The sequence below is a fragment of the Panthera pardus genome, unplaced genomic scaffold (genome assembly GCF_024362965.1).
Source record: "Panthera pardus isolate Hobbes unplaced genomic scaffold, ASM2436296v1 HiC_scaffold_8, whole genome shotgun sequence".
Taxonomy (NCBI): domain Eukaryota; kingdom Metazoa; phylum Chordata; class Mammalia; order Carnivora; family Felidae; genus Panthera; species Panthera pardus.
In genome coordinates, this window is record NW_026527013.1 from 37,800,726 (window position 1) to 37,825,269 (window position 24,544).

General features: G+C 41.5%; 1 protein-coding gene across 10 annotated transcripts in view; it reads left to right on the forward strand.

Annotated features, from left to right (window-relative positions):
• The window catches only part of MITF (melanocyte inducing transcription factor), a 223,073-nt gene that overhangs the window by 177,173 nt on the left and 21,356 nt on the right, over window positions 1–24,544 (forward strand). For 8 of the 10 annotated variants that reach the window (XM_019428423.2, XM_019428422.2, XM_019428424.2 and 5 more), the window contains exons 3-6: window positions 11,899–12,126; window positions 13,192–13,275; window positions 15,470–15,565; window positions 24,094–24,211. In XM_019428423.2, the coding sequence (XP_019283968.1) occupies window positions 11,899–12,126; window positions 13,192–13,275; window positions 15,470–15,565; window positions 24,094–24,211 (526 nt within the window). Of the gene's footprint in view, window positions 1–10,663; window positions 10,899–11,898; window positions 12,127–13,191; window positions 13,276–15,469; window positions 15,566–24,093; window positions 24,212–24,544 lie in introns of those variants that run through there. The other 2 variants (XM_019428430.2, XM_019428431.2) reach the window with 2 other exon arrangements.

The following is a 24,544-nucleotide window of genomic DNA, read 5'->3' on the forward strand; positions in this document are numbered from 1 at the left end:
GGTTGTTCGTTTCAACCTGGGTTTTCATCATCCCATAATCTAGGCAACAAGTTTCAGGAATTACCCAAGACAATGCACCTCCTCAAAAACCGGGAGACCCGTCGAGTCTCATGATACGGACCCTGAAGTCTGTGTTATTACGAGGCGGCAACTTTTTGCCAGTTTTCAGCCCGTGTGGACTTGACCTTCAAACCGGCAGCCTTCAGCTCTCATTTCTGACTGACCTTTTGCTTAAGCCCAGGGCAATGTTTTCATCTCTGACAAACTTGACCACTGCCAGTTTCTTAGGAGCGCCAGCCCTTATGAAAAGGAGTTTTGCTGCCTGTGCCATAATGATCTCTAATACCCGATAAACTGCAAACAATGGGGGCATTTTGGGGGGGAAATACTAAAACAAAAAGGCGTCTGCAGTTCTGAGGCAGTGCTAAACTGGGGCAGATGGAAAAGTTCTAGCACGTGGAATGCTGCTCTCACAACTCCCATTGGGAGGGGGAGAAGTGGACGGTCCTTACAATGGGCTATTATTAGGGGACCATTGAACCACGTAATCGCAGCCCTTTACAAAACCATAAAAATATGTCAAATATCATACAAACTCAAACGGTCTGGGTTGAATGTTGGACTAAAACTGTCATAAATAACGGGGTCCTCTTAATCTGATCAAGTATTTAAAGGAAAAATTGGAATGAGGCAGATTTCATTCCTTATATAACAGCTTTGTGGGTTTATTTATTGTTTGCAAAGTTTTCAGGAGAGGGATTCTGCCTGAATATATCTTTATTTGTCCAGACCCACAGAATTGAGTTTCTGTGGAATCTGTAGGTTTTTTTTCTTAATTACAAAATTAGCGTCATGTAGATGATATAGAAAATATGGGGGGGGGGGAGGAACCAATAAAGTAAAAGTTCCCTACAATTTCATCACCTCAGAACAGTTATTGTTAAGTTTGGTGAATGATCAGTAATTGGTCTTTTTTTGCCTTTGCAGATGTATAAGTAATATTTTGAAGCCGGTGTAGGATCATGGTGTATGTAGCATTTCTAAGTTGCTTTGCCATTCTGAGCGTCCCCTCTAATTAAATAGGTTTGTAAAGCAGGGATTTTAATGACTGCATTGTATCCATCTGTGTGCAGTGGTTCTCGACTGGGGGCAGTTTTGCCCCCCCAGAGGATGTCTGGAAAGTCTGATGACATATTTGCTTGTCACCACGGGTGTTGCGGGGAAGGCGCTGCTGGCATCTATTGGGTAGAGGCCAAGGATGCTGCTGATTGTCCTACAGTGCACAGGACAGCCCTGTAACAGAGAAGTGTCTGGCCGTCGGGTCAACAGGGCCAAGGTCTGGGGAACCCTGAACGTAGGTGGCGGCCTTATAATTAATTTAATCCATTGCCTGCTATTAGATTTTTGTTTTCTTTTACTTGTTGGTTTGTTTGTTTTACTAGATGTAAGGTTGGCAAACTTCCTATAAAGGACCACAGATGAAATATTCTAGGTTTTGGGAGATATAAGGTCTGTTGCTCAATTGTGCCATAGTACTGTTGTAACTCGAAAGCAGTCACAGACTATTGGGCTTTAAGGTAGTAATTTGACCATTCCCATGATGGTTAATGCTCTGATGGACGTTACATCCATTGTACCTAATCTTAAATCTTGCTTATATCTGTTGATTTCTGTAGAAAAGTGCTTGATTGTTTAATTACTGGATGGATGTGCATGTACCTTTTAAAAGTTTACATCATTTTATTTTATGTATTAAGGTTATACCAATTGACTTTTTATTCTCTCCCACATCATTTAAGATTGTTCATTTAATGTGGCTCTGTAAGCACACGTATGCCACCCATTCCATCTGATTTGGAACAACGCCCAGGAATGTGAAGTGTTTAAAGGGCTCACAGTTCATGTGCCTTCAGAAGTCAGGTAGATGAGTGAGTGGAGCAGGCCACACATCAGTGTGGGTACAAGGAGTGGTGGAATGGTGGCCAAATGAAGAGCCCGTAGCTCATCCCAAGAGGGAAGCTGCCACTCAACTCTGTCCAGTGCTGGCCCATGTGCTTTAGCATCGCTAGATCTCCTGATTGATCCAGAGAAACTAGAGATCCAAAACTTGGTTGAAAATTCCTAACTTTTAATTAACCGACTGCACAGAATGGTTTGCCATACCTGTGGACTGTGCCCATGGGTGACCTGTTTGGGGACCTCTGTTTTCATGGTGACTCATTGTGGGGTCTATAGTTTAGACATGGAGGCAGGTATCCAGGCTCATGGCCATTTCTCCTAGACTCTCAGGACCCCAGGCCTCATAGATGAGAGCTATAAGAATTGGCAGTCTCAGGGAAGATGCTGAACAGAAAAGGGAGCTTTAACTTTATCTCTCAGAGTAGGGAGGCAGACTCTGAATCACATGCTGGCCTGGAGACATAGTTCCTCCAGAGCTTTCTGAATTAGGAAGAGCCAGCACTTGTCACTTCTCCATTTCCTCAGGACATTTCTGGAGGCTGTCAGAATCCTAGCCTCCAGATACTACGGTGCCCTACACAATCTGACTCCTTGCCCTTAGCACCTCTTCCCCCCAACGTCCATGGGCTCCATTCATTCACCGATTGACCAGATACTTGTTGAGTCCCTACTGTGTGCCAGGCCATGTTCTGCACAAAGTAGAGCTGGGTACGGGGGTCAGGAGCACTGGCAGGGTATGGGTTGAGAATTTAAATAAACCCTTAGGATGGTTATGGGAGACAAGAGCAGACAGGTCATGATTCCAGGGTGGAGTGGGCAGAGATCTTCAGACTTTGACGTGCATAAGAATCTGCCTGGTTAGCTTGTTAAAACATGGATTTCTGGTCCGCACTGAAAGAGTCACACTCATTAGGTGTGGGGTGGGACCCAAGACTGAATTTCTAACAAGTACAATGAATGGCACTGGTTAAGGACTTGTAGGCCATTGTAAGAACATTTTTTTTCCCCTCAAGAGATAAATAGGGAGCCATTCCAGAGTTGTTTCCCCCCACCCCCAGGGTAGTGACATGATCTGACATATTTTACAAGGATCACTCTAATCAGTGTCTTCAACATAGACTAAAAGAGGGCATAGACAGAAGCCAGAAGAGACTCTCACTACTCCAAGTGAGAAATGATGATGGCGTGGATCAGATGGTAACAATACACACGGTGAAAATCAATTAAATTCTGGATATATTCTGAGAAAGGAGCCAATGCTTCTTTTTTTTTTTAAGTTTGTTTGTTTGTTTGTTTGTTTATTTATTTATTTATTTATTTATTTATTTATTTATTTTGAGAGAAAGAGAGTGTATGATAGAGCGGGGTAGGGGCACAGAGAGAATCCCAAGCAGGCTCTGCACTGTCAGTGCAGAGCCTGATGCGGGGCTTGAACCCATGAACTGTGGGATCAGGACCTGAGCCCACACCAAGAGTCACATGCTTAACTGACTGAGCCACCCAGGTGCCCTGGGAGCCAGTACTTCTTTATAGATTGGATAGAGGGTGTGAAGAACAGGGTCAAAGATGACCAAGGTTTTTGAATGAACAACTAGATTGAACCATATGAAGGCCACTTTTTTGATCTACAGGGGACAAAAAGGTAATTTCCTATGTTTCAACCTAAAGGATAGAGTTTTCAACTCTAGAAGGATAGAGTTGCCATCTACTAAGGTGGAGGAGCTGGTTTGGAGGGGATGATGACCATGTGAGGTTTGAGATGTCTTCAGTCTTCCGGATGGGGCTGTGGGGTAGGCAGGTGGAGGTGAATCTGGAGTTCAGGGACACCTGGAGACTGATATAGATCACCAGGGCTGTGCATTTCCATAGAGAAAATCAAGCTCTGAGCATTGAGACACTCTGATGCTTAAGAGAAGACAGAACCGGCCAAGGAGACTAAAAAGAAATATTACAAGAGGTAAGAGGAGGGGTGCCTGGGTGGCTCAGTTAAACATCCAACTTGGGCTCAGGGTTTGTGAGTTGAGCCCTGCGTCAGACTCTCTGCTGTCAGCACACAGCCAACTTGGGATCCTCTGTCTCCCTCTGTCTCTGCTCCTCCCCCACTTGTGCATGCTCTCTCTCTCTCTCTCTCTCTCTCTCTCTCTCTCTCTCAAAAATGAACATTTAAAAGAAAAGAGGTAAGAGGAAAACCAGATGCAGGTGGTAGATTAGAAGCCAAGTGAAGTAGGTATATTAAGAGCCTCTTGCTGTTCCTTGAGCAGGCCCGGCTTGTTCATACCTGAGGACTTTTGCACTTTGCTGGGATGTTCTTCCCACCAATCTGCCTCGTTCATCTCCTCCCCAACTTCAGGCCTGTGCTTAACTGTCGCCTTCTCTCCAGAACCTCCCCTGAACAGCCTGTGTAAGAGTAGGGCAGTTGTCTGGGATCTGGTTGGTACTCAAGCAATATGTATTGAATGAATCATGAACATGTAACTTTCCTGGGAGCAGAAGTCCAGGTGAGCACGTATCACAGCCTTGCACTCCAGGTGTATGTAGCATAGTCCGTGGACCAGTAGGGTGGGCATCCCCTGGGAGCTTATTATAAATGCAGGATCTTGGGTCCCACCCCAGACCTACAGAGTCACACTGCATTTAACAAGATCCCGGGTGATTTATGTGCACGTTAAGGTTTGCACTCAAACCTATATTTAGTTCTTTCTGTATACAGCACAAAGGCAATTGGGTATAGTCTCAGACAGCAATGACCCAAAATAAAAGGTTAAAACTATCAACATAAGGTTTCTTCTGTAGTTGTTTCTGTATTCAATCAGTTGCCATCATATGATTTTTATTTTTTTTCTTATTATTTTTTAAATCTTTAAAAAAATTTTTTTTAATGTTTATTTTTGAGAGAGACAGAGACGGAATGCAAGTGGGTTAGGGTCAGAGAGAGAAGGAGACAGAATCGGAAGCAGGCTCCAGGCTCCAAGCTGTCAGCACAGAGCCCAACGTGGGGCTTGAACTCACGAGCTGTGAGATCATGACCCTGAGCTGAAGTCAGACGCTCAACTGACTGAGCCACCCAGGCGCCCTGATTTTTTTTTTATAAAGATTGCATGAAGAGGCTTTCAAGAATATTTAATGTGGTTATGCAAGTGACTTCTTAGTTTTATTTTTAAATGGCCTCAGCTTGGAGTGAATATAAAATGCACAGTGTCTGGTTACAGGGTAGAGATTTTTGAGTGAATGAATGTTAATTCTGTTCAGTATACGTTTTAAAATTTGGTATTTAGTATGACATATCCATGCATAATGGCTGATACAATCTTTATAGTACAGGACCTGTAAATGCATAGTTTTGTATGAAGGTGAGTAATAGATTAAGTTTATTGGGCTTTGCTGCTTCTCTCATAGGACTTTGATTCTAAAAGTTGTGTTTTTATTTTGGGATTATAAATACTCTGCAGACAGTTGGCTACCAGTCTTAAATCTCATATTTCTATTTGGCTGAGATAAAAACTTGATGTTCTTTTTATACTCAGACCTTTGGCATGTTTTAGTCTGGGAGGGAAGAAAAAACAATGTATATAGTAGGAGTTTACTTATAAATACTCTATTTTTTCCCCTGGGGCTACTAAATATTGTTTGTCCTAACCCCAAAGCATGCCTACCTTGTGGTTTATAATAAGCATACTGTTTTATAGGTCATCAGCTAAGGGAGGAAGACCTGTTAGGCATTTTTGGTAAAGTTGGTCTAGTTTATTCTATTAAAACATCAACATTTTAGAAAAATAGATTTGCTGTCCTCTCCTTTTGTACACATTTCTTTAAAAACTTTTTTTTTTATGTGTATTTATTTTTGAAGGAGAGAGAGACAGAGTGTGAGTGGGGAAGGGCAGAGAGAGAGGGAGACACAGAATCCGAAGCGGGCTCCAGGCTCTGAGCTGTCAGCACAGAGCCCGACGCGGGGCGTGAATCCACAAACTGTGAGATCACGACCTGAGCCGAAGTTAGACGCTTAACCGACTGGGCCACCCAGGCACCCCAACCTTTTGTACACAATTCTAACTCATTTCTCTGAATTCAGAAGCCTAGATCCTGCAAAGTGATGTGATGGGAAGTGGTGTGAACGTATAGAGGCCAGAGAAACTGGATATAAATTCGTACATATTTGAGCGTGTACACACAGAGTATGTGAGTGCGTGTGGGTTTACATTGTTTTATCTTCCCCTGTTAGCTCAGTTAAAGCCCTAGATTAAAATTCATCAACAGCCAAGGGTGTTTGTATGGTTTGCCCCTGGCGACAGAATGCGGAAGACCTTGGTTGAATGTCCAGCCTTGGCAGGTCTTACAACCTTCTTTTCAGAGTTTCTGTCTGTCTTTAAAATGGGGAATCATTGAGTGCACCCGGTGTTCCTACCCGGCTGCTTGCCCAGTTTAGACGATATTTGGAGAAGCCACCGCAAAATTGTATATACATGTACTATATTTCAAAAGTCCCCTCGTTCTTTCCTTCTTAAAACTTGTATTTCATCAGAAAAGCTGAATTCCAGTTAGATGAAACTTTCTTAACAGAGCAGAGGTTGGCATTTTCCGTAAAAATCCAGAGAGTAGGTATTTTAGGGTTTGGGGGCCAGGCAGGCTCTGTTGTGACTACTCATCTCTGCCACTGCGGTGTGAAAGCAGCCATGGGCAATATGCAAATGAATGGGCATGGCTGTGTGCCAAGAAAACTTTATTTATGGACACTGAAATTTGGATTTCATATCATTTTCATGTATCATGAAATCTTCTTCTTCTGCTTCTTTTCCAACCATTGAAGAACGTAAAATGTGTTCTTAGTTGACAGGCCAGACCAGAATAAGGAGCAGACCCAGCCGGCCTGGTGGGCAGACTCCCGGGCTAGAGAAAGGGGCTTGGGCTCGTCAGCCTTAGTCCCATGTCTGTCTCCTTTACGGAAGCCGCCTTTGTTTTTGCTTCTTGTTTGCATCTCATTTTGATTCTTTTCTCTCTTAGGTCAGGATTCATATCCTCATGTTTATTTTCTGTGAAGAATCCCCTTGTACAGACTGTACAGAATAGATGACTGTTGGAGAAAGTGTATTTTGGGCTTGAGTCCTCTTTCGTGGCATAATTGGCACAATTCGTATAATTGTGGGACTGAAAAGAACCGTGTGCCTTTCAAATGTGACCCTGGACAAGTCTTCTCCCAAGTCATTTAAGAGAGCTAGCTTTGTCAGTTCTGCCATGTTTATCAGGGATGGTGACTGCTTAGTTGACCGTCTCTATAAATTGTCATTTTAAAAACCAGTGTAAAAGAATGGTGGTTTGGAGGCCGTAGTGGATAGCAGTTGATGGAGTTACAATCCCTTTACTGTTCCTTAAACTTGCTAAGCAGCAGGGCACATTTTCTCCCTAAACATAAAATAAGAAATCTGCACTTTGTGTTGAAAAAGTGTGTGTTGAATCTGCACGTGTTGGAAAAAAAAAAAAGATTATGAACTAAAAGGATTGCAGGAATCTTCCCTCAACTTGATTATTTACATTCTGGTTTACAAATCATAGAGGGAATAGAAGACCAGTGGGAATTGTTTCTTTCCCTCCAGTGAATTCTTTTGTCGGTCAAGATGGTAGTTTTCTCTAGGTACCATCTCACACTGATGTGCTCCACGATCTTTTTCAAATGAAACTGGTGGAAAATAACCTGTCATTGTCACCTAGGAAGTGGCACAGCAAAAGTGTGACAGTTAGAAGGTGATCCATTCCACCTCTCTTGGTATCAATGCAGGATCTGAAGGAAGAACAGAAGAAGCACAAAAAGAGTGTAGCAGTAACAAAAGGAAGAAGAATTTCAAAGCCTTTGGAGTTTTGCACTTTAACGTGATAGCTAACATCCTTTATTTATATGAAACATCCCTTATATCGACAAAAGAGTATCTTTTGAGAGAGTATGAAGTATTCTAGCTTTATTCTGTGGTCTGTGCTTCAAATGCTCAGCAATACCTAACTTGACTCTCCAAATTCATTAACTTGGGGAGGGTTAGTCTGAAGGTCACCAGCGTGCAAAAATTATCAGGCAGTCATACAGATGTTTACTGCTGCATATATGTTTTCATTTGTATGCTTGCTTGATTAGCTATTGAAAAATTAACAAAAGGGAAGTCTGAGGAGCTATGATTTAGGATGGTTTTGTTTATATGGCTTTTAAAATTGTCACAGGACCTTAGAGCCTCATAATATTGCTGTGAGAAGGTTCGAGGGTTCAGGTACTCGTGAACCTGTGTTCTAGATCAGCAGGTCTCAAAGTTGATCAGAGAGCCCTGGAGGACTCCAGGACCCTTGTAGTGATTTTGCCAGGTCACAACTACTGTCTTCATAATACTAGATTATTTTCCTTTTTTTCATGCCCCTCTTGCGATTTTACAGAAGAGTTTTACAAAAGCTTCGTGTGTGTTAAAATGTCATTGTTCTGAAGACCAGTGGAATGTACGGCAGCGTGTCATCTTGCGTTTTAAGATTTTTTTGCTTTAATTCCTAATATGGTAAGCACCGATAGCTAGGACTCACATAAATACTCCCGATTAGAACGGTTTGAAACAGTCTTAAGACAAAAAACGTTTGAGAACTGCAATGTTTCAGCTATGTTTCTAAGCCCGTCAGACGTGTGTTCATTTAATGCGGAAATACCTCTATCATGCAGGCTCTGTTCTCATCCCTATTGAGCACGTGGGGAGATGAGAGCCTGGAAATGTTCATGACTTGCAGAGGGTCATCTAAACAGTTAAGTTGCAAAGCCACAATTCGAATGCAGGTTTCGAATTCTTAACTGTGCTGCTCGGCATGCTGTCTCTCAGGGAAGCAAAGTAAATGCCTGGATTTCGACAGTAACTTGTCCTCAGAACCTAGGCCACCCCCAGGGAATGTAGATAGGAAGATTATCCTTAAGGGTGGTGTGAGGCAGAGACCACATTCTAGTGGCTTCTGGACTGAGTCCAGCCCACACATGTGTTTAACTTGTCTTATGCAGTGTGAAAGTCAAACAACTGGATGTCAGTTTTTTAACCTGGGAGATTTAACTTCAAAAAGAAGTTTACATTGCCTAGCTACATCTCAGAATTGGAAGATCTCGACTGGATTGATGTACCCATATGGCCACCGTCAACCACGTTTCATGTCAGCCATTTCTTTTAGATGAGACGTGTGTGTTCCAGTTAGGCACAGACCTCACTACTCCCTATTAACCCTAGAGCTCATGTTCCTCATTTATGTTACCTGTTTCCAGTGTTTGGAGACAGTTGGAGATGTTCTGCTTCCTGCATAGTGTGTATAGCTAGTCTGTTCTCAACTTATTTGGAAACTAAAATGACGCTGACCGTGAAGGGACAGAGTACATTCAACTCCGATCACCTCAACCTGGGTATTAGGAAAGAGCTTACTGGCAATGCTGAATAGAGAGCAGGTCGCTTCCTTTCTCACTAAAGCATAAAATTCTAATTCATTAAAGAATAAGGATCTGCCAGTGAATTAACATTTATTTTTAAATGTGTAGCCCTTTCTTTGTCTAAGTGTAATAGTGAAATAAGCACATTACACGCATTGCCCTCATTTTATGTTTATTTTAGTAATGTCTGTTGTCCTCATCATTATCGTGTCTGGACCCTTTCATAAACTTAAAATGTCTCTGTGAACCTCTGTGTGCATGTTAGATCAGTCATTTGAAAACTCTCTGAGATTGTCAACGTAAAGAACTTCCATTTTCCTGGGCATTTGGACAGCATTACTGAATTTCAAATTTTTATGCTTTAAATATCTCCCCATTTCAGCAGTTAATATTAACCATTTATCACAGTTTTTAGGTATTTATTTCTTTGCCTTTTTCTTCTTTTGTCTCACCCCAGACTACAAGCTTCATGAAGCTGGTAGTCAGATCTATTTGTTCGCAACGTATATTCCGTGTCTCACACGGTGTTTAGCACATACTAACAGTAAATAATGGAGCAAATAAATGAGTAAAGATATAAGTACATCGGTCATGTATATGATAACTCTTACTCTTCTCTATCCCTAAGAGTTATAATAAGAGTTTTGCTAAACACTTTCATGCTTCCCACCTTGGTGAAATTGGGGAGACGTTTATTTCTTACTCTTCACGTAAATATACATCCAGCCCCGTGTGTGTGTATGTTTTTCCTGTTCTGCTTAGGGTAGTTTCCCTTCTTCCTGATTTTAAAGTCAGTAGGAGAGTTACATATCCATGCAACTAAGAATAAGATGCACACTGAGACTAGGATATAGGATGAGGCCATTGAACTTGAAAGTGCAGCACAGAGACTCCTCCAGAGACGCTCTTCCTGCAGTTGCCAGTTAGAGAGTTATGTGGCCATTAGAAAGTCTCGTGTGTAATAGTAGCTTTTAGGCAGTGTCTTCTCCAAAGGGGGCATCTAGCTCTTAACCTATTGCTGAAAGAGAAATACCATTGTCTATTAATACTACTGGAACTAAAGATGAATAGTGAATCGGCCTTGATCTGACAGTGAGTTTGACTTTGATAGCTCATCACTTAAAAAGGTTCTTTTATAGTTATGAAAAAAGCATGACGTCAAGCCAGGGGGAAAAATTGATATAAATATTGAAGACCAAGCTCGTTGAGCTTTCAAAAAAAAAATAAATAAATAAAAGAAAAGAAAAAAAAAAAAGCCCCTTGTGTGAATGGGTTTTTTTTTTTTTTTTTTTTACACGCATAACTAATTAGCTTAGGTTATTATAAGCAGGGCTGCTGTGATAAAGTTTCCGGTGGTGTCTCGGGATACCTTGTTTATAGTGCCTTCTCTATGCCAGTCAGTCTTCGAATCGGCATTACAGAAAGTAGAGGGAGTGAATAGCCTACCATTTCTCGTTGGATTGGGGCCACCTAAAGCGTTGTTATGCTGGAAATGCTAGAATATAATCACTATCAGGTGAGCTTTACTCTTATTCATATTTAGTGTCTGAAATGCAGTGCAATAAATTGAGTAATTCACCTTTTCATTTTATTGTACTCTTTCCAGTAAGTGCAAGTCTGCTAGTTTAATGCTATTTACTGCTTGTTACTATAAGAAGTAATTCAATGTGGTTTTGAACAAAGTAAATATTAGTAGGGTTTTTTTTTTTCCCCCTAGTGCCTGGCTGTGCTCTCTCCATCAGCTCCTGTTCGGAGCTCATAAGATCAAATTGTATTTCTCAAGGAAAAAGCAACTTTAAATTGACTATCACTGATTTTTTTTAAGCCATTTTTAATCCTGTATTGTTTATAAGAAAGGAGAAAAAATATCCTGGTGCCTTAATAGCCATGCCTTTAAAAACACATACATGTAAGTGTGATGTGTTTGAAAGAAACTGCTTAATGTTGAGTTCAAGATCTTAATTAAAATGTTGAATAATCATGTCCAAATGAAAGTGGGAGGAATTAATCTACAACTAGTTGATTTAATCATCAGAATGTTTCTGTTTATTTTCTACAACCGTTTTACAGCTGGTTCTTAAGGAGGTTTTTGTTGTTTTTAAACAGAAAGCTGTTCTCTTTGCCAAGGAAAGTAAAATAAATTGTGATGCTCCTTTTTCTGGATTGTTTTGATTTCAGTAAGCCCTTCCAGTTGTGTTGGGAAAAGTTTTGCCCTACAGATGGTTGCAAATTTTAAATTCTTAGACATGAGCAGAAGGGCACAAGGTTTCCAAGAGATGTGCAGCTAATTAGCAGGGAAATAAAACAGGGCAAAGTATTACCCCAAATCCTGAGAGTTAGACTTTAAACTTCAGTAATATCAAAATCCATTAGCACAGTGCCTGGTACATAAACAGGGGCTTAATAATTTATTCTGTTGGTGGACTGGCCAGTCTCATGTTTGTGCCTGAGAAAAGAGCCGACCGAAACTCACGAATAACGGCGCTGTCTTCTCTTCCCTCCGTGGCTATGTTCAGGTGCAGACCCACCTCGAAAACCCCACCAAGTACCACATACAGCAAGCCCAAAGGCAGCAGGTAAAGCAGTACCTTTCTACCACTTTAGCAAATAAACATGCCAACCAAGTCCTGAGCTTGCCATGTCCAAACCAGCCTGGCGATCATGTCATGCCACCAGTGCCGGGGAGCAGCGCACCCAACAGCCCCATGGCTATGCTCACACTTAACTCCAACTGTGAAAAAGAGGTAATTCATGTCTCCTCCCCTCTCCTGTCTTCTTACACTAAATGAATGTCTGTTGGATATTATTCCCACACTTGACTGTGGACTCTCTAGTCTGTCTGTGGGGCCACACGCACTGGCCTTTGTCCCAGTTTCTGCTACGTGGCTGCCGCTCTCCGGCTTCTTTCTCACCATCACCGGGTTATTGGGTTATGGCTCAGGACGGGACACCTGGCCGCTCCCGAGTGGGACGTGGAGGTGAGGACACTTTCTCTCCCACCCTGTTTCGGCTCCGTTAGCCGAGCGCTCTCTTCTCTTCAATGCCTTTCCATTTACAAAGCAGTGAAAATGCAGAGAGAGGAGAAGGCAAGGTGGAGAAGGAAAAACAAAAATAGAAAAGGTGTGGGACAGGCGGTTTAGAAGTTCCGCTTGTTGTGAATGCTTGGAATAGTATTTTTATTTCTCCCTGAGTTGAAGAGGAAAAAAAAAAAAAAAGCACAGAATGTGCGTGGATGGATTTGAATAATGTAGCACATGAGAATTTAACAGAGAAGCAAAGGTTTAATTGCTAGATAAATTCCGTTTCATAATAAGATTGCCGCTGCCGTGAAATCTGCTTTTGTAAAGGCTGGATTGGAGACAAGATTCAAAACACACCTCAAGCTAATTGTTGCATCAAAATTTGAAGCATAAAAATACCTGAGAGGAGAGTTGTGATTCAATGCCTATTATTTCCAAATTACGAGATGATAAGCCTCATTTTAATGGAGTTTTACAGTACTCTGAAATGTTCATGTGATTTCAGAGGTGACTTTTCTGAAGTTTCTGTATTCTAGTTTCTAGAGGGACTCAGTCTTTTTTCCCCTGGGCCCAAATCAAATGTCTTATTTTTCTCTGTCCATATTTGTCATCTATCAAGCTGATTTGATGGAAGTTCTTTGTGCACTATTTTATTTCTTGGTCACTTTTACTTTGTTTGAAAGCTTATTATTTCATCTTGTTGCTGCGCCATCAGCCTCGTGTGAACATGTCATTGAAAAGCCATTTGCAAATCCAAGTCATGGGCTGATTTTGCTTGTGTTTTTACAGGGATTTTATAAGTTTGAAGAGCAAAACAGGGCGGAAAGCGAATGCCCAACTATGAACACACATTCACGAGCGTCATGCATGCAGGTACTGAATGACTCGGCAGCCCAAGGATGTAACACTTTGTAATGAGAATCTATATTTGTGGCTCATCACGCCTTCCTGATGACTTCAGGGTTTTTTTCCCCTCATTGATTTTTTTTTTTTTTTAAATGGAGAAAGCTATGAGCAAGGCCATTTTCCTCATTGTGGCGCATGATTAAATAACTAAATGAAATTAAACTTAAAATACATTTTCCCTAAGTTGCTTTAAGTGATTAAAAAGTGCTTGAAATCCATAAATTGTGAGACATAAAATGTAAAATGCTGTACTCATTTAGGTACCGTCATCAATGTGTTACACAAATTTGTAAGATATCAACTTCAATAGGCTATTAATAAAACCAAGATATGCGTGTTTGTGTGTGTGTGTGTGTGTGTGAGAGAGAGAGAGAGAGAGAGAGAGAGGGAGAAAGGTCTACATATTGTTTTACAAAATGGACTCTCATGAAACATGCATTTGAAATTTATTTAATAATATTTCATGGATTTTTTGCAAGTGATTAGAGATTCTTCTGTGACATCCTGTTTAATAGATGTATAAATAACACCACAAACATTTATTAACATATTTATATATTTTACAGTGTGTGTATAGATATATAAGAGAAAGAAGAATAAGCAATGAAAAATTGTTTACTTTTCTGTATTTCCAATTATTAACTTGCTTTAGTGTTTTTTAAATCAGAAAAAGAAACGATTTAAAAAATTCTATCTATTCTATTTTATTAAAAATAAAAATTCTATTTATTCTATCAGTAAAACCCACTAATTTTATTTCCCTAAAAATTTACAAGGAGAAGTTGTGCATAAGTCCCCTGGCCCATTTGACTGTTCAACTCAATCAGAAAATCATCCCGTAGAAGCAAACAAACCTAACTGGTCAATCTAGAAATGAAACTAAACAATGTGCTGGACGTTATTCAACCCGAAATTATCGTTGTCAGAGGTCACTTAATAACTCTCATTTTTTGGGTGTTTACTATATCCATGGCACTCTGAGCCACTTTTTATGCTTTATCCTGAGATCTCACAAGAATCTAATAAGACAAGGAGTATTATTAACCCCATTTTCCAGATTGGCCTGTTGAGGCCTTTAAAAATTGAGGGTGTTGCCCTTACTACAGAAAGCGGGAGAATGAGGATTCCAATAAGCCCTGTGACATTGGGGCCTGTCCCCTTTCATTGGAAATGACAAAAAGACATGAAGAGCATTCCTCTGAGCTCTGAGACCTCACTGTGTACTTGCGAAGCATTATTGAGATTCAAGCCTGAGTGCATGCTCGCAGACACACAGGCACATACCCAGCTCAAATACATAAGGTGTTTACAACGAAATGTTCTCACAGCCTTGTCTTTGCAACTGCTGCAAGGCACATGTAATCACTGTTGTTTATTATCATAACTGATGTTTTGGTACTTGAGGAATAAAATTGATCTAGAGGGACTGTCAGCTCCACCTCTGTAATGATAACCCGGTCCTGGTGTACTCCTGGGGGAGCCCCGTGCACATTGGCAGCCGCACAAGGAGACGCTTAGTTTATATAAGTCACTGTAAAGATCAGTGCAGGGTTCGCCAGTAGCCTGAGAGCCACCATGACCCCCCCCACACCAGTCCGTAGGAGAGCAAAGGTCTGAGTGACCGCCCGTGTTTTCTTACTTCAAGGAGGGTCTACAAAGGCTATGGGGTATAGTCCTTAGAGAAAAAAAGGAAATCGCAGCTGTCTTTCAAGATGAGGTTTCCCAGTCCAGCTTTCCTGTCTAGGAGTGGCAGTTGAGCATAGCACTTGAGAGAATGGGTTCAAGTTGTGGCTCGAACTCTTCTTCATTGGGCAAGGTGCTTCTCCTTCATCTCACCTGGAGAATGGATATACTCATAGCCCCTACGCTGATGGGGCTACTGTGAGGGGGAAATGATTGAACCCGTCCAAAGCCCTGAGCCCAGTGCCTGGCACCTAGTAATCCCTCACTAAGCACTGGTTACAGATGTCATCCTTATCACCGGTTAGTGTCAGTGACCTTCAGTGATGTTCCTGTTTGGCAAGAAGGGATGGTAACTTAGAAATCTAAGTGAAGAGCATTCAGTGTTGAGGGTAAGAAGAGAATCATGGATCTCTCTTTGGGTTGCTTTGTACAGTTTTTGCTTATATTTGTCTCTTCCATTGCCCTTTTTTTCCTACAGATGGATGATGTAATTGATGACATCATTAGCCTAGAATCAAGTTATAATGAAGAAATCCTGGGCTTGATGGATCCTGCTTTGCAGATGGCAAATACGGTATTGATGACTTTTTTTTTTAAAGAATATCTTGAGTTATTGCCAGTGTTCTCTCCTTTTTTTCCTGAGCTTTTAGTTTATTTCTACAAGTGGCTGATTGAGAAATTTATTAATACTAAACCAAGGAATTGTCTCAGGATCACAAATAAGTGACTTTGACACCAGAAATTAAGAATTTCTCATGGGTTTATCAGTAACCCCATGATAAAGCTCCACGTTCCCTGGCATCCAAGTCCACTGTCACTTGGACAACAGGCTTCCCCTGGACATCTAGTGACCAACATAGTGCCCGCTGCCAGGGGCAATACTATGGAGTATACTATTTACAGTAGCATTCTCCTTGGCATGACAAATGAATGCACCTTTTAAAGTAAAAGGTGGTACCTTACTATTCACAGATGATAGACTGACGTTTGAGTTGCCTTTCTTCATCTAAATCTATTCAATTTTAGTTAATAAAGCAGTGGTTTATTAAATTTCCTTCTCTCTATAATTTGGAGCCTTGCCTGTATTGTTTTTTTTTTTTTTTTTTCACTCCTTAGAGTGGTGGCTTATGTTACCACTTAGCAAAGCCTTACTGTAGATCTTATTTAGTCCTTGTACTAATTCTGTGATTCTAGTCCTTGCAGTAATTCTGTGAGTCAAGTTGGGGTCGTATCATTACCCTCATTTTTAGGATTAGGAAAGGTTCTCTGGTCTTGCACAGATTTCCATAGCTTGGGTGTGTCAGAGACAAGACTCTTCAATTGGCTTTGGAATGCCTTGTCCAATCTTATTTTGTTTCCTCTGAGATCAATGCCACGGGGCTATCATATTCTTGAATAACCTATATTTGAAAGGCTAATTTCCATAGGAGAGAGGGATGTGAGAGGAGTTCTTCTCTGATGGGTACAGAGTTTGGTATTTGTAAGATGAAGAAGTCCTCGAGATCTGTTTCACAATGATGTGAAGAGACTTAGCGTTCCTGGGCTGTACACTTCAAAATGGGCAAGATGCTAAATTTTATGTTATAGGAATTTTTACCACAATAGAAAATCTTTTTAGAGCGTAGGTTCCTATAAATAAATCCCCATGGCCAGGGAATATGATAGCCCTTGCTTATTTACACCAAACTAGTTTACTATAGTACACTCAAGTTTTATAGGTAGCATTTTCTTTTCTTTTCCATCTTGTTTCACTTCTTTCAGTTCACTTACCTGAAGTCCTGAGGGGTGACAACCCCCCTTGAAACCCCAAAGTCTTTTCTAGGATCCTCAGTCTTTGTCAACTTCCTCCCCATTTAAACTCACCCCCCCCCCCGCCCCCGTTTTTGAAAGATCTGGATGTTTTGCCATCTTGACAGATGTTTCCATGCCACAGTCTCCCCACCCTCTTGGAGCGCTTAGTTGGCATCAGTCGGAACCCTTCTGCTTCCAACTTTGTGCCTCTTGTGAGGAGGGCTACCCTTGTCAGCAGTCGAAATCCTGGGATGAATATGAGCAAAACACTTGGGAGAGCTTGCACGGTGGAATGTATAAATATACTCGGAAACATGGGTATGTTTACAATGTTTTCAATGCCCTCGCTGCAATTATTAGCAATGGCCCAATCAGCCCAAAGGAACTTTGCTTGATGAAGGTGGTCATTTTGCCAGTGGTGTCGAGTGGTATCCGGGCGCACTCAGGAAGACTATAAAGTTAATATGATTTTTTTTTATAAATCATTTAAAAAATTTTTCTCCAATAGTGAGGACCTTTGAAGTCATCTGAGCCAACCGAGTACTCTGTGCATTAGCCTTCCCTTATATATCTTCCGTTTCCCCCGCATACACACATAGAATCAGTCGTGCATCTTCTTGAAAGCCTCTAAAGAAGGATATGCACTAGCTCACAAGACAAACAGGAAAACACAATGGTTAAGACTTGGGGATTTGTGCTCATATCTGGGTTCCTATCCAAAGCCTTCCATTTCCTCTGTCATCTTGCGTGTTACGTAGCTTCCTGAAGTCCTACATTTATCCATCTGTAAAATCAGACTGATAATTGTACCTGCCTCACATGGTCATCTCATAAAGTATGTGTAGCATTCAGCATTGGAAACAAGTTGTACTTAACAACATCGAAATTATGAAGTAATTTTTTATACTATCAAGTAATTTTGATAGTATTTTATTCAGGTGATATTCCTTGAGCATCTATAATGTGTCTAGTTCTACTGTAAAATAACATCATACTTAATAATTATAATTCAGATGTTACAATGAGTTTCTGTATGAATTCTAGACATGGGTCCCAGTTTGCCTCATGGAGAACTTGTGCTCAGAACAATCCTTCTTCTTTTTTTAATGTATTGTGTGTTTTTTTTAATGTTTGTTTATTTTTGAGAGAGAGAAAGAGACAGAGTTTGAGCGGGGGGTGGGGGGGAGAGAGAGAGGGAGACACAGAAACAGAAGCAGGCTTCAGGCTCTGAGCTGTCAGCACAAAGCCCGACGTGGGGCTCAAAACCACAAACATGAGCCGAAGTTGGAAGCTTTACCAACTGAGCCACCCAGGTGCCCCCTCATGACGAACCTTTTGAAGACAGTTTTCAAGACCCCCATTTGCTTCTCTTCTTTATTTTTTTTAATGTTTATTCTTAGAAAGAGAGAGGGAGAGAGAGAGAGAGACAGCATGAGCAAGGGAGGGGCAGAGAGAGGGAGACAGAATCTGAAGCAGGCTCCAGGCTCTGAGCTGTCAGCACAGAGCCCAACGTGGGGCTCGAACTCACAAGAGATCATGACCTGGCCGAAGTTGGATACTGAACCAACTAAGCCACCCAGGCGTCCCTGCTTCTCTCCTTTAGACTGAATACCCATGTCTCCTCAGTCATTCTACAATAGAATGGAAACCTTATTTCTTGATTATCTGATTGCTCCTAAGCTAACTTTATGATTGAATTAGCATTTACTGAATACCTACTGTGTCACCAGCCCTGAGTGAAGTGCTGTGGATGAAGATGAGTGAGGTTTCCTACCTCTGCTCATAGAGCTTCCCAGCCTGGAAAGAGGAGACTGCGTCAGACCTTGAATAGAGGAGGGTAGTTCGGGAGTAGAGGCGCAATCTCAGGAGAGCTCCTGGGTGGGAAAGATGCCCTGGGCAGCGTTGAATTAATTCCCAGCCAGGGCAGGAGTCACCTGTAGCACCCTCAGATGTCGCTTACTATCCAGGCATTCATTACTTTTCTATATTTGCACACTGAAAAAGTCTAAAGGTAACCCCAGCAGAACCAGACCATGACCAAAGCGGTTCATCATTTTGCTATTAGTGGAGACCCTATAATATAGAGATTAGGAACTCAGATCATGAGCCAGACAGCTGAATTGAGTGCATACTCTTGAGTGAGTTATTTGACCTCTCTGACTCACTTTCTTTGTCTGGAAAATGGGAATAATAATAAGAGCATCTAAGACAATAGAATTCATATGAAAATGGCAAGAGCTAATCTACAAAAAGCATTTAGAAGAGTCTTGATTCTGATATGCACTTACTAAATGTTGGTTCCTAGTTCTTATTCTTGATAAACTTGGGCTTGGGTTGTCAAAAGAAACAATAAAGCTACCACACGTCACTCACATTTTAATTTCTCCCCCGACAGTAGAGTTTAAACTTCACGTTCTTTATGTTAGGCATTTCTTTTCCGTTTATTTGATTCTTTGATATGCTTTATTTCAAGTTAACTTCTTGAAAAAAAAAAGTAAAGTGGAAGGGACACTTAGAGAGGAAACTATCCTAAGGGAATTGGAGTCTAGAAATAACTATTCTAAGAGCACAAGGGCCCTCTTGTACCATTACAAACAAAGAATAAAAGTCCCAGTTTACTTGTGCTCACAGTGCTCAATTGAGATTCAGAGAAAGGGAACATCCAGAAAGAAAAAAATAATAATATTTTACAATGATCATTTACTTGGAAAAATATTCATTTTGGTGGAGCAGAACATTGAAGAACACAATTCAGACCAAGTTTGGGGCACAGACCCATAGGCATTCAGCCCCTCTTTATTTGTCCCTATCAGACTGTGGCTTCGATCTGGACATTGTACACTTCTATGCTGGAAGTGAAATTTTTTTTTTGTTTAATTTTTTTAATGTTTATTTTTGAGAGAGAGGGAGAAAGACAGAGCATGAGCGGGGGAGGGGCAGAGAGAGAGAGGGAAGCACAGAATCCGAAGCAGGCTCCTGGCTCTGAGCTGTCAGCAAAGAGCCCGACGCGGGGCTCGAACTCACGAGCCATGAGATCATGACCTGAGCCGAAGTCAGATGCGTAACTGACTGAGCCCCCCAGGCGCCCCACGACATATCCATGTTAACAGAATATGCCTCTTCCTCTTCCTTAGCTTCAAAGATATTATTTTGCACTAATTATAAATGTTGGCTATGTTTATGGGGCAGTTTTTCTAACCCAGAAGGGGAACCACAGAATCCTTTCTTAAATATGCATGGCCGATTTGTAATTAGAAAGCCATGTTTATTTTTGTATTTATTTAAAAAAAAATTAAAACAAATTTTTTAAATGTTTTATTTATTTCTGATACAGAGAGACAGAGCATGAGCAGGGGAGGGGCAGAGAGAGAGGGAGATACAGAATCCGAAGCAGGTTCCAGGCTCTGAGCTGTCAGCACAGAGCCTGACGCAGGGCTTGAGCTCATGGACTGTGAGATCATGACCTGAGCCGAAGTTGGATGCTTAACCGACTGAGTCACCCAGGCACCCCTAAAAAAATTTTTTTTAATGTCACTTATCTTTGAGAGAGAGAGACAGAGCACGAGCGGGGGAGGGGCAGAGAGAAGGGGAACACCCAGAATCTGAAGCAGGCTCCAGGCTCTCAGCTGTCAGCACAGAGCCTGACGTGGGGTGCAAACCCACAAACTGGAAGATCATGACCTGAGCCAAGGTTGTATGCTTAACTGACCAACCAGGCACCCCAGAATGATGTGTAATCAACCTTCCACTTAGTAGTTTCAACGAATGACAGCCATTAACACAAACAACATAAGGCACCATTTAGGGGCAGAGTCTCTCAGCTTCAGCCCCACTAACATTCGAGATAGATAGTTCTTTGTTATGAGGCTGTCCTGCTCATTGCAGGATGTTTTTAGCAGCATCCCCAGTCTCCACCCATTAGATGCCAGTGGTACCCTCCACTCTCCCCCAGTTATCACACCCTAAAATGACTCTAGAAGTTGACAGATCCCCTCGGAGAATGGGGGGGGGAGGTCCCCAGTGGAGAAGACTCGATTTGAACACTGAGCCGTTAATACAGCCCTGTAGTTCCCTTGATTCCTATATTTAGATTTGCACTGCAGCCTGGCAAAATTGGTACAGTGGTTGACAGGCTACATAGTAATTAACATGGCATATGTGGTGTCATTGATCAAAGTTTAGAGCGGATTGGGAATACAGTACTTTGTAGAAAATCATAATATTACCAAACCTGGCAGTGTACTGATCACTTAAACACAGTGTTTCACCCCCTGTTACCTCTAATTGTTACACAACCCTGTGAGATGGGTGATGTGATCACCACTCTTCAGAGGTGGCACCATGCCTCAGAGAGGTTAATATCATACAGCAGGTCAGTAACACAGGCAGGTTTTAAGCTAGTTCTCTGGCTCCTAAGCCCGCCTATGAATGGCTGCACTACTAATGTGTAAATTTGAGCATCCATACTTGGCTAGTGAGCAACTAGGTTTTTATTTGCTTAGATCCAGTTGGAGATGACTTGAAAATTGCACTTTCTAATTGGTTTATCAATAGATTGACACTACCCCTCCCCCAATACTGTTATTAATATAGTATATGAACCTCCTACCACAAAGCTCTGTTCACACATAGCTAGCCCCATGGTGTTTCTGCCATAAAAGCCATTAAGATGACATCCACAGAGTGCCTTTCTAGTTCTGTACCTGGCCCAGAGTAGGACCCCACACAAAAAACTGTCCCCAACAAACTATTCTGGCAAGGTACATGCTGCCAGCTCCTGTTCGGCAAGTGTTGGAAAAGCAGCTAGAGCAGGAAATCTTTCAGAGAAGTAGATGGACACTTATGAGCCGTTCTGGGGACTGGAAGTAATGATGTCTGACCTCAGTGGAGTACCCGATAAGGCGTCTTGTTCTAAAGATTTTAATTCATCTCCCTTCTTGGCGGCCCCACTGTCACTCCCTGCCATTCACAGCAATCTTTTCTGGAGTTTTCAGCTCCCTCCCAATCCATTTCTCTCCGGGGGTCCCTAGTCTTGCTCTCTTTCTCCCCAACGCCATCCTGCATGTCTCTCCATCTGTCTGTCCACCTCTCTCCCCGTATGCACATGTGTCTCTCTCTTCCTGTTTCCACCCCTACTCTGAGTCTTTGTCTCTGTCTCATTCCCAATTTTTGTTTCTTTTGCTCCATGTCCGTCTGTCTCTGTCTCCCTCCCGCCCTCCCTTCCACGTGAGTCTGCATTTATTTGCTATATGTACACACATTTTCCTTTAGAATATGTTTAGAAAATATGTTCTTGTCCTGGAAAAGCTTATAATCAGATATCTGTTCACTGTAAATCCTTTGGTGACTTAAAGATTTTTTTTAAAGCTCTCTATGTATGTCTTGTCTATTAATTTTCCCTAACAAATCATCATAATAACACAACTGCACGTGTTGCTTACAGTTTGCATTTGAAAATATAATAGATATGATTTGTATTTCTAGAGGAATGGAAATATATTTTTTTAGCTTGTTGCATTGAATTTTTAAAGCCACATCCTTAGTTTATTAATACTCAGTAGTTCCTCAAAAATCTGAAACTCCGGAAAGATAGGAGGAATCCAGAGGGGTTATGAGATGTCATAGCAGCTTTAGAAGTTTTGATGCTCTAACTCTTTACAGTGCTGTGCTGAGAGATTTGCACCCCTTTCCTTCTGGTGTCTTAAGTTGGACAAGAGTACGACTGAACACACACAGGAAGAGACTGACCCTAAGAAGGTGACCTACTTCAAATAAAACCACTTAGTAAAATGACAGCTAATAATCACAGTCACTTTTGATCAGGTTCTTAGCTAGAGGGGCTTGAATTGTGGTTCAAGGACATTTTAAGTTATCACAGCGCATTGTTTATATGAATCTGTATAATGGGATATATATATTACATTTTATATACATAACATACATCCTGCCTTCAAAAAGAAGCAAAAGACTGAGTGGAAAAGAGAGAGAGGTGTTCTGCTGATCTGTCTGTCCTCCCTGCCCTCAGGCCCCAGTCATATTAGAGCTGGTATCCTTGTTTACCTGCCAGAAAGTACAGGCCTCCCCCATCTCTTTCGTTTGGGGTTTAGTTCGGGGTTCATTTCATAGAGCACATACTTAGAAGCCACGGTGGATAGATGGTCGAAGGCTACCGATGAAGGGAAACACATTTCTATCTTTATTTTGTGAGATATTTTTATCTGTATGTTAGTAGCCACTGGAGAAAATGAAAGGTGAAATCTTCAATATCATCTTTATTGGAGCCCCTTGGTCAGTAAACATTCACTTTTCTCAGATGTGGAGTAAAACTTAGAATGTATAGTCAAGGACAGGAAGGGTTAAATGATCAGTTTCTTACACGGTGTTAATAGTTTACAGGAAGTGTTTGAATTAAGCTGGGAATGGGGAGTTCCTGCAGTGGCAGAAGTGAGGTCACTTAATTGTGTCCCCAGAGTGATAGTTGAGAACTTTATTTCAGCCGGTGGGAAGAGGAAATGTCCGGGGCCCCTCTTGTGCCCAAAAACGGACACATCAGACTCTTCCAGTGAACTCAGTACAGGAAAAGCAGCACTGGGGGCAGAAATAAGTTCACTACTTTAAATGATTCAACTCAGAACTGGAGAAAAACACTCTTAAGCTAGGTAGAGAAGGCTAAATACTTCCTTTTTTTTTTTTTTTTTTGTAGTGTATGTTTTGTTCTTTTATTAAAGTCAGTGGGCTCCCTCTTGTGGCTTTGCGAAAGATTTCACTCTCAAGGAAAATAGCTCTTCTTTAGCAATGAGGAAACCATTTCTTTGCCAATAGAAAACACTTCTCAGTGCTTTTCCGCTGCAAAAGTGCTCTTTATGGTGAAGAGAGATAAAAAGGAGAGGGACGGAAAAAATGACTTTGATGAAAAACGTGCTTTGGTGAAAAAGTCATGCCACACAGAACCCTGTTTTACGGTAATAGCCGACCTTTACTAAACATATAGCGTATGCCCCTGGATGTGCTAGATAGTGAGTTTGCCACATTATCCATTGTCTGCACGCTCAAAATGTATGTATAAGCTGGTAATATAGCCATCTTATGGGTAGGAGATTCCACGTCCTTCCTTCTCTCAAAGGGAATGAGCTAAGGTGACCATGTCTCTGAGTGAGTGAAAAAGTAAACATGTCGTGCTTTCCTGTTTTAAAAAAATGACTTTTTTGCATCCTACCATTTCTTTTAAGTAAAGCCTGGAATCGATACGGGTTCTAGCTGAATGAGGAGCTGTTCAACAGTTTGTTTCTATCACTGTTTTTCTGTCTCTAGTTACCTGTCTCTGGAAATCTGATTGATCTTTATGGCAACCAAGGACTGCCACCCCCAGGCCTCACCATCAGCAACTCCTGTCCAGCCAACCTTCCCAACATAAAAAGGGAGCTCACAGGTAAATCCTGGCAAGAGTGCCTCTTACTGGGGATTTTCTGTTGATTTCCTGACAAACACAGTTCTCAAAATTGTGACCTCCAGACTCTTGCCAATTCGTAGACATACTTTTTTTTAGGTCTATGCGGTGGTGAAAACATTGAGCAATATTTTAAGATGGAAGATTTATACTTGAGAATTTCCAGTATTTGAGGTACTGGGAATTGGGACTGCTGTCACTCCATGGCATTGTTAGAACTCCATGACACCCCTCATTGTGTCTTTGGCTGCTGTCCCCTTTGGGCTGGGGGCACTAGGCAACATTTTTAATGATCAGATGTCTCTAACCCATCTG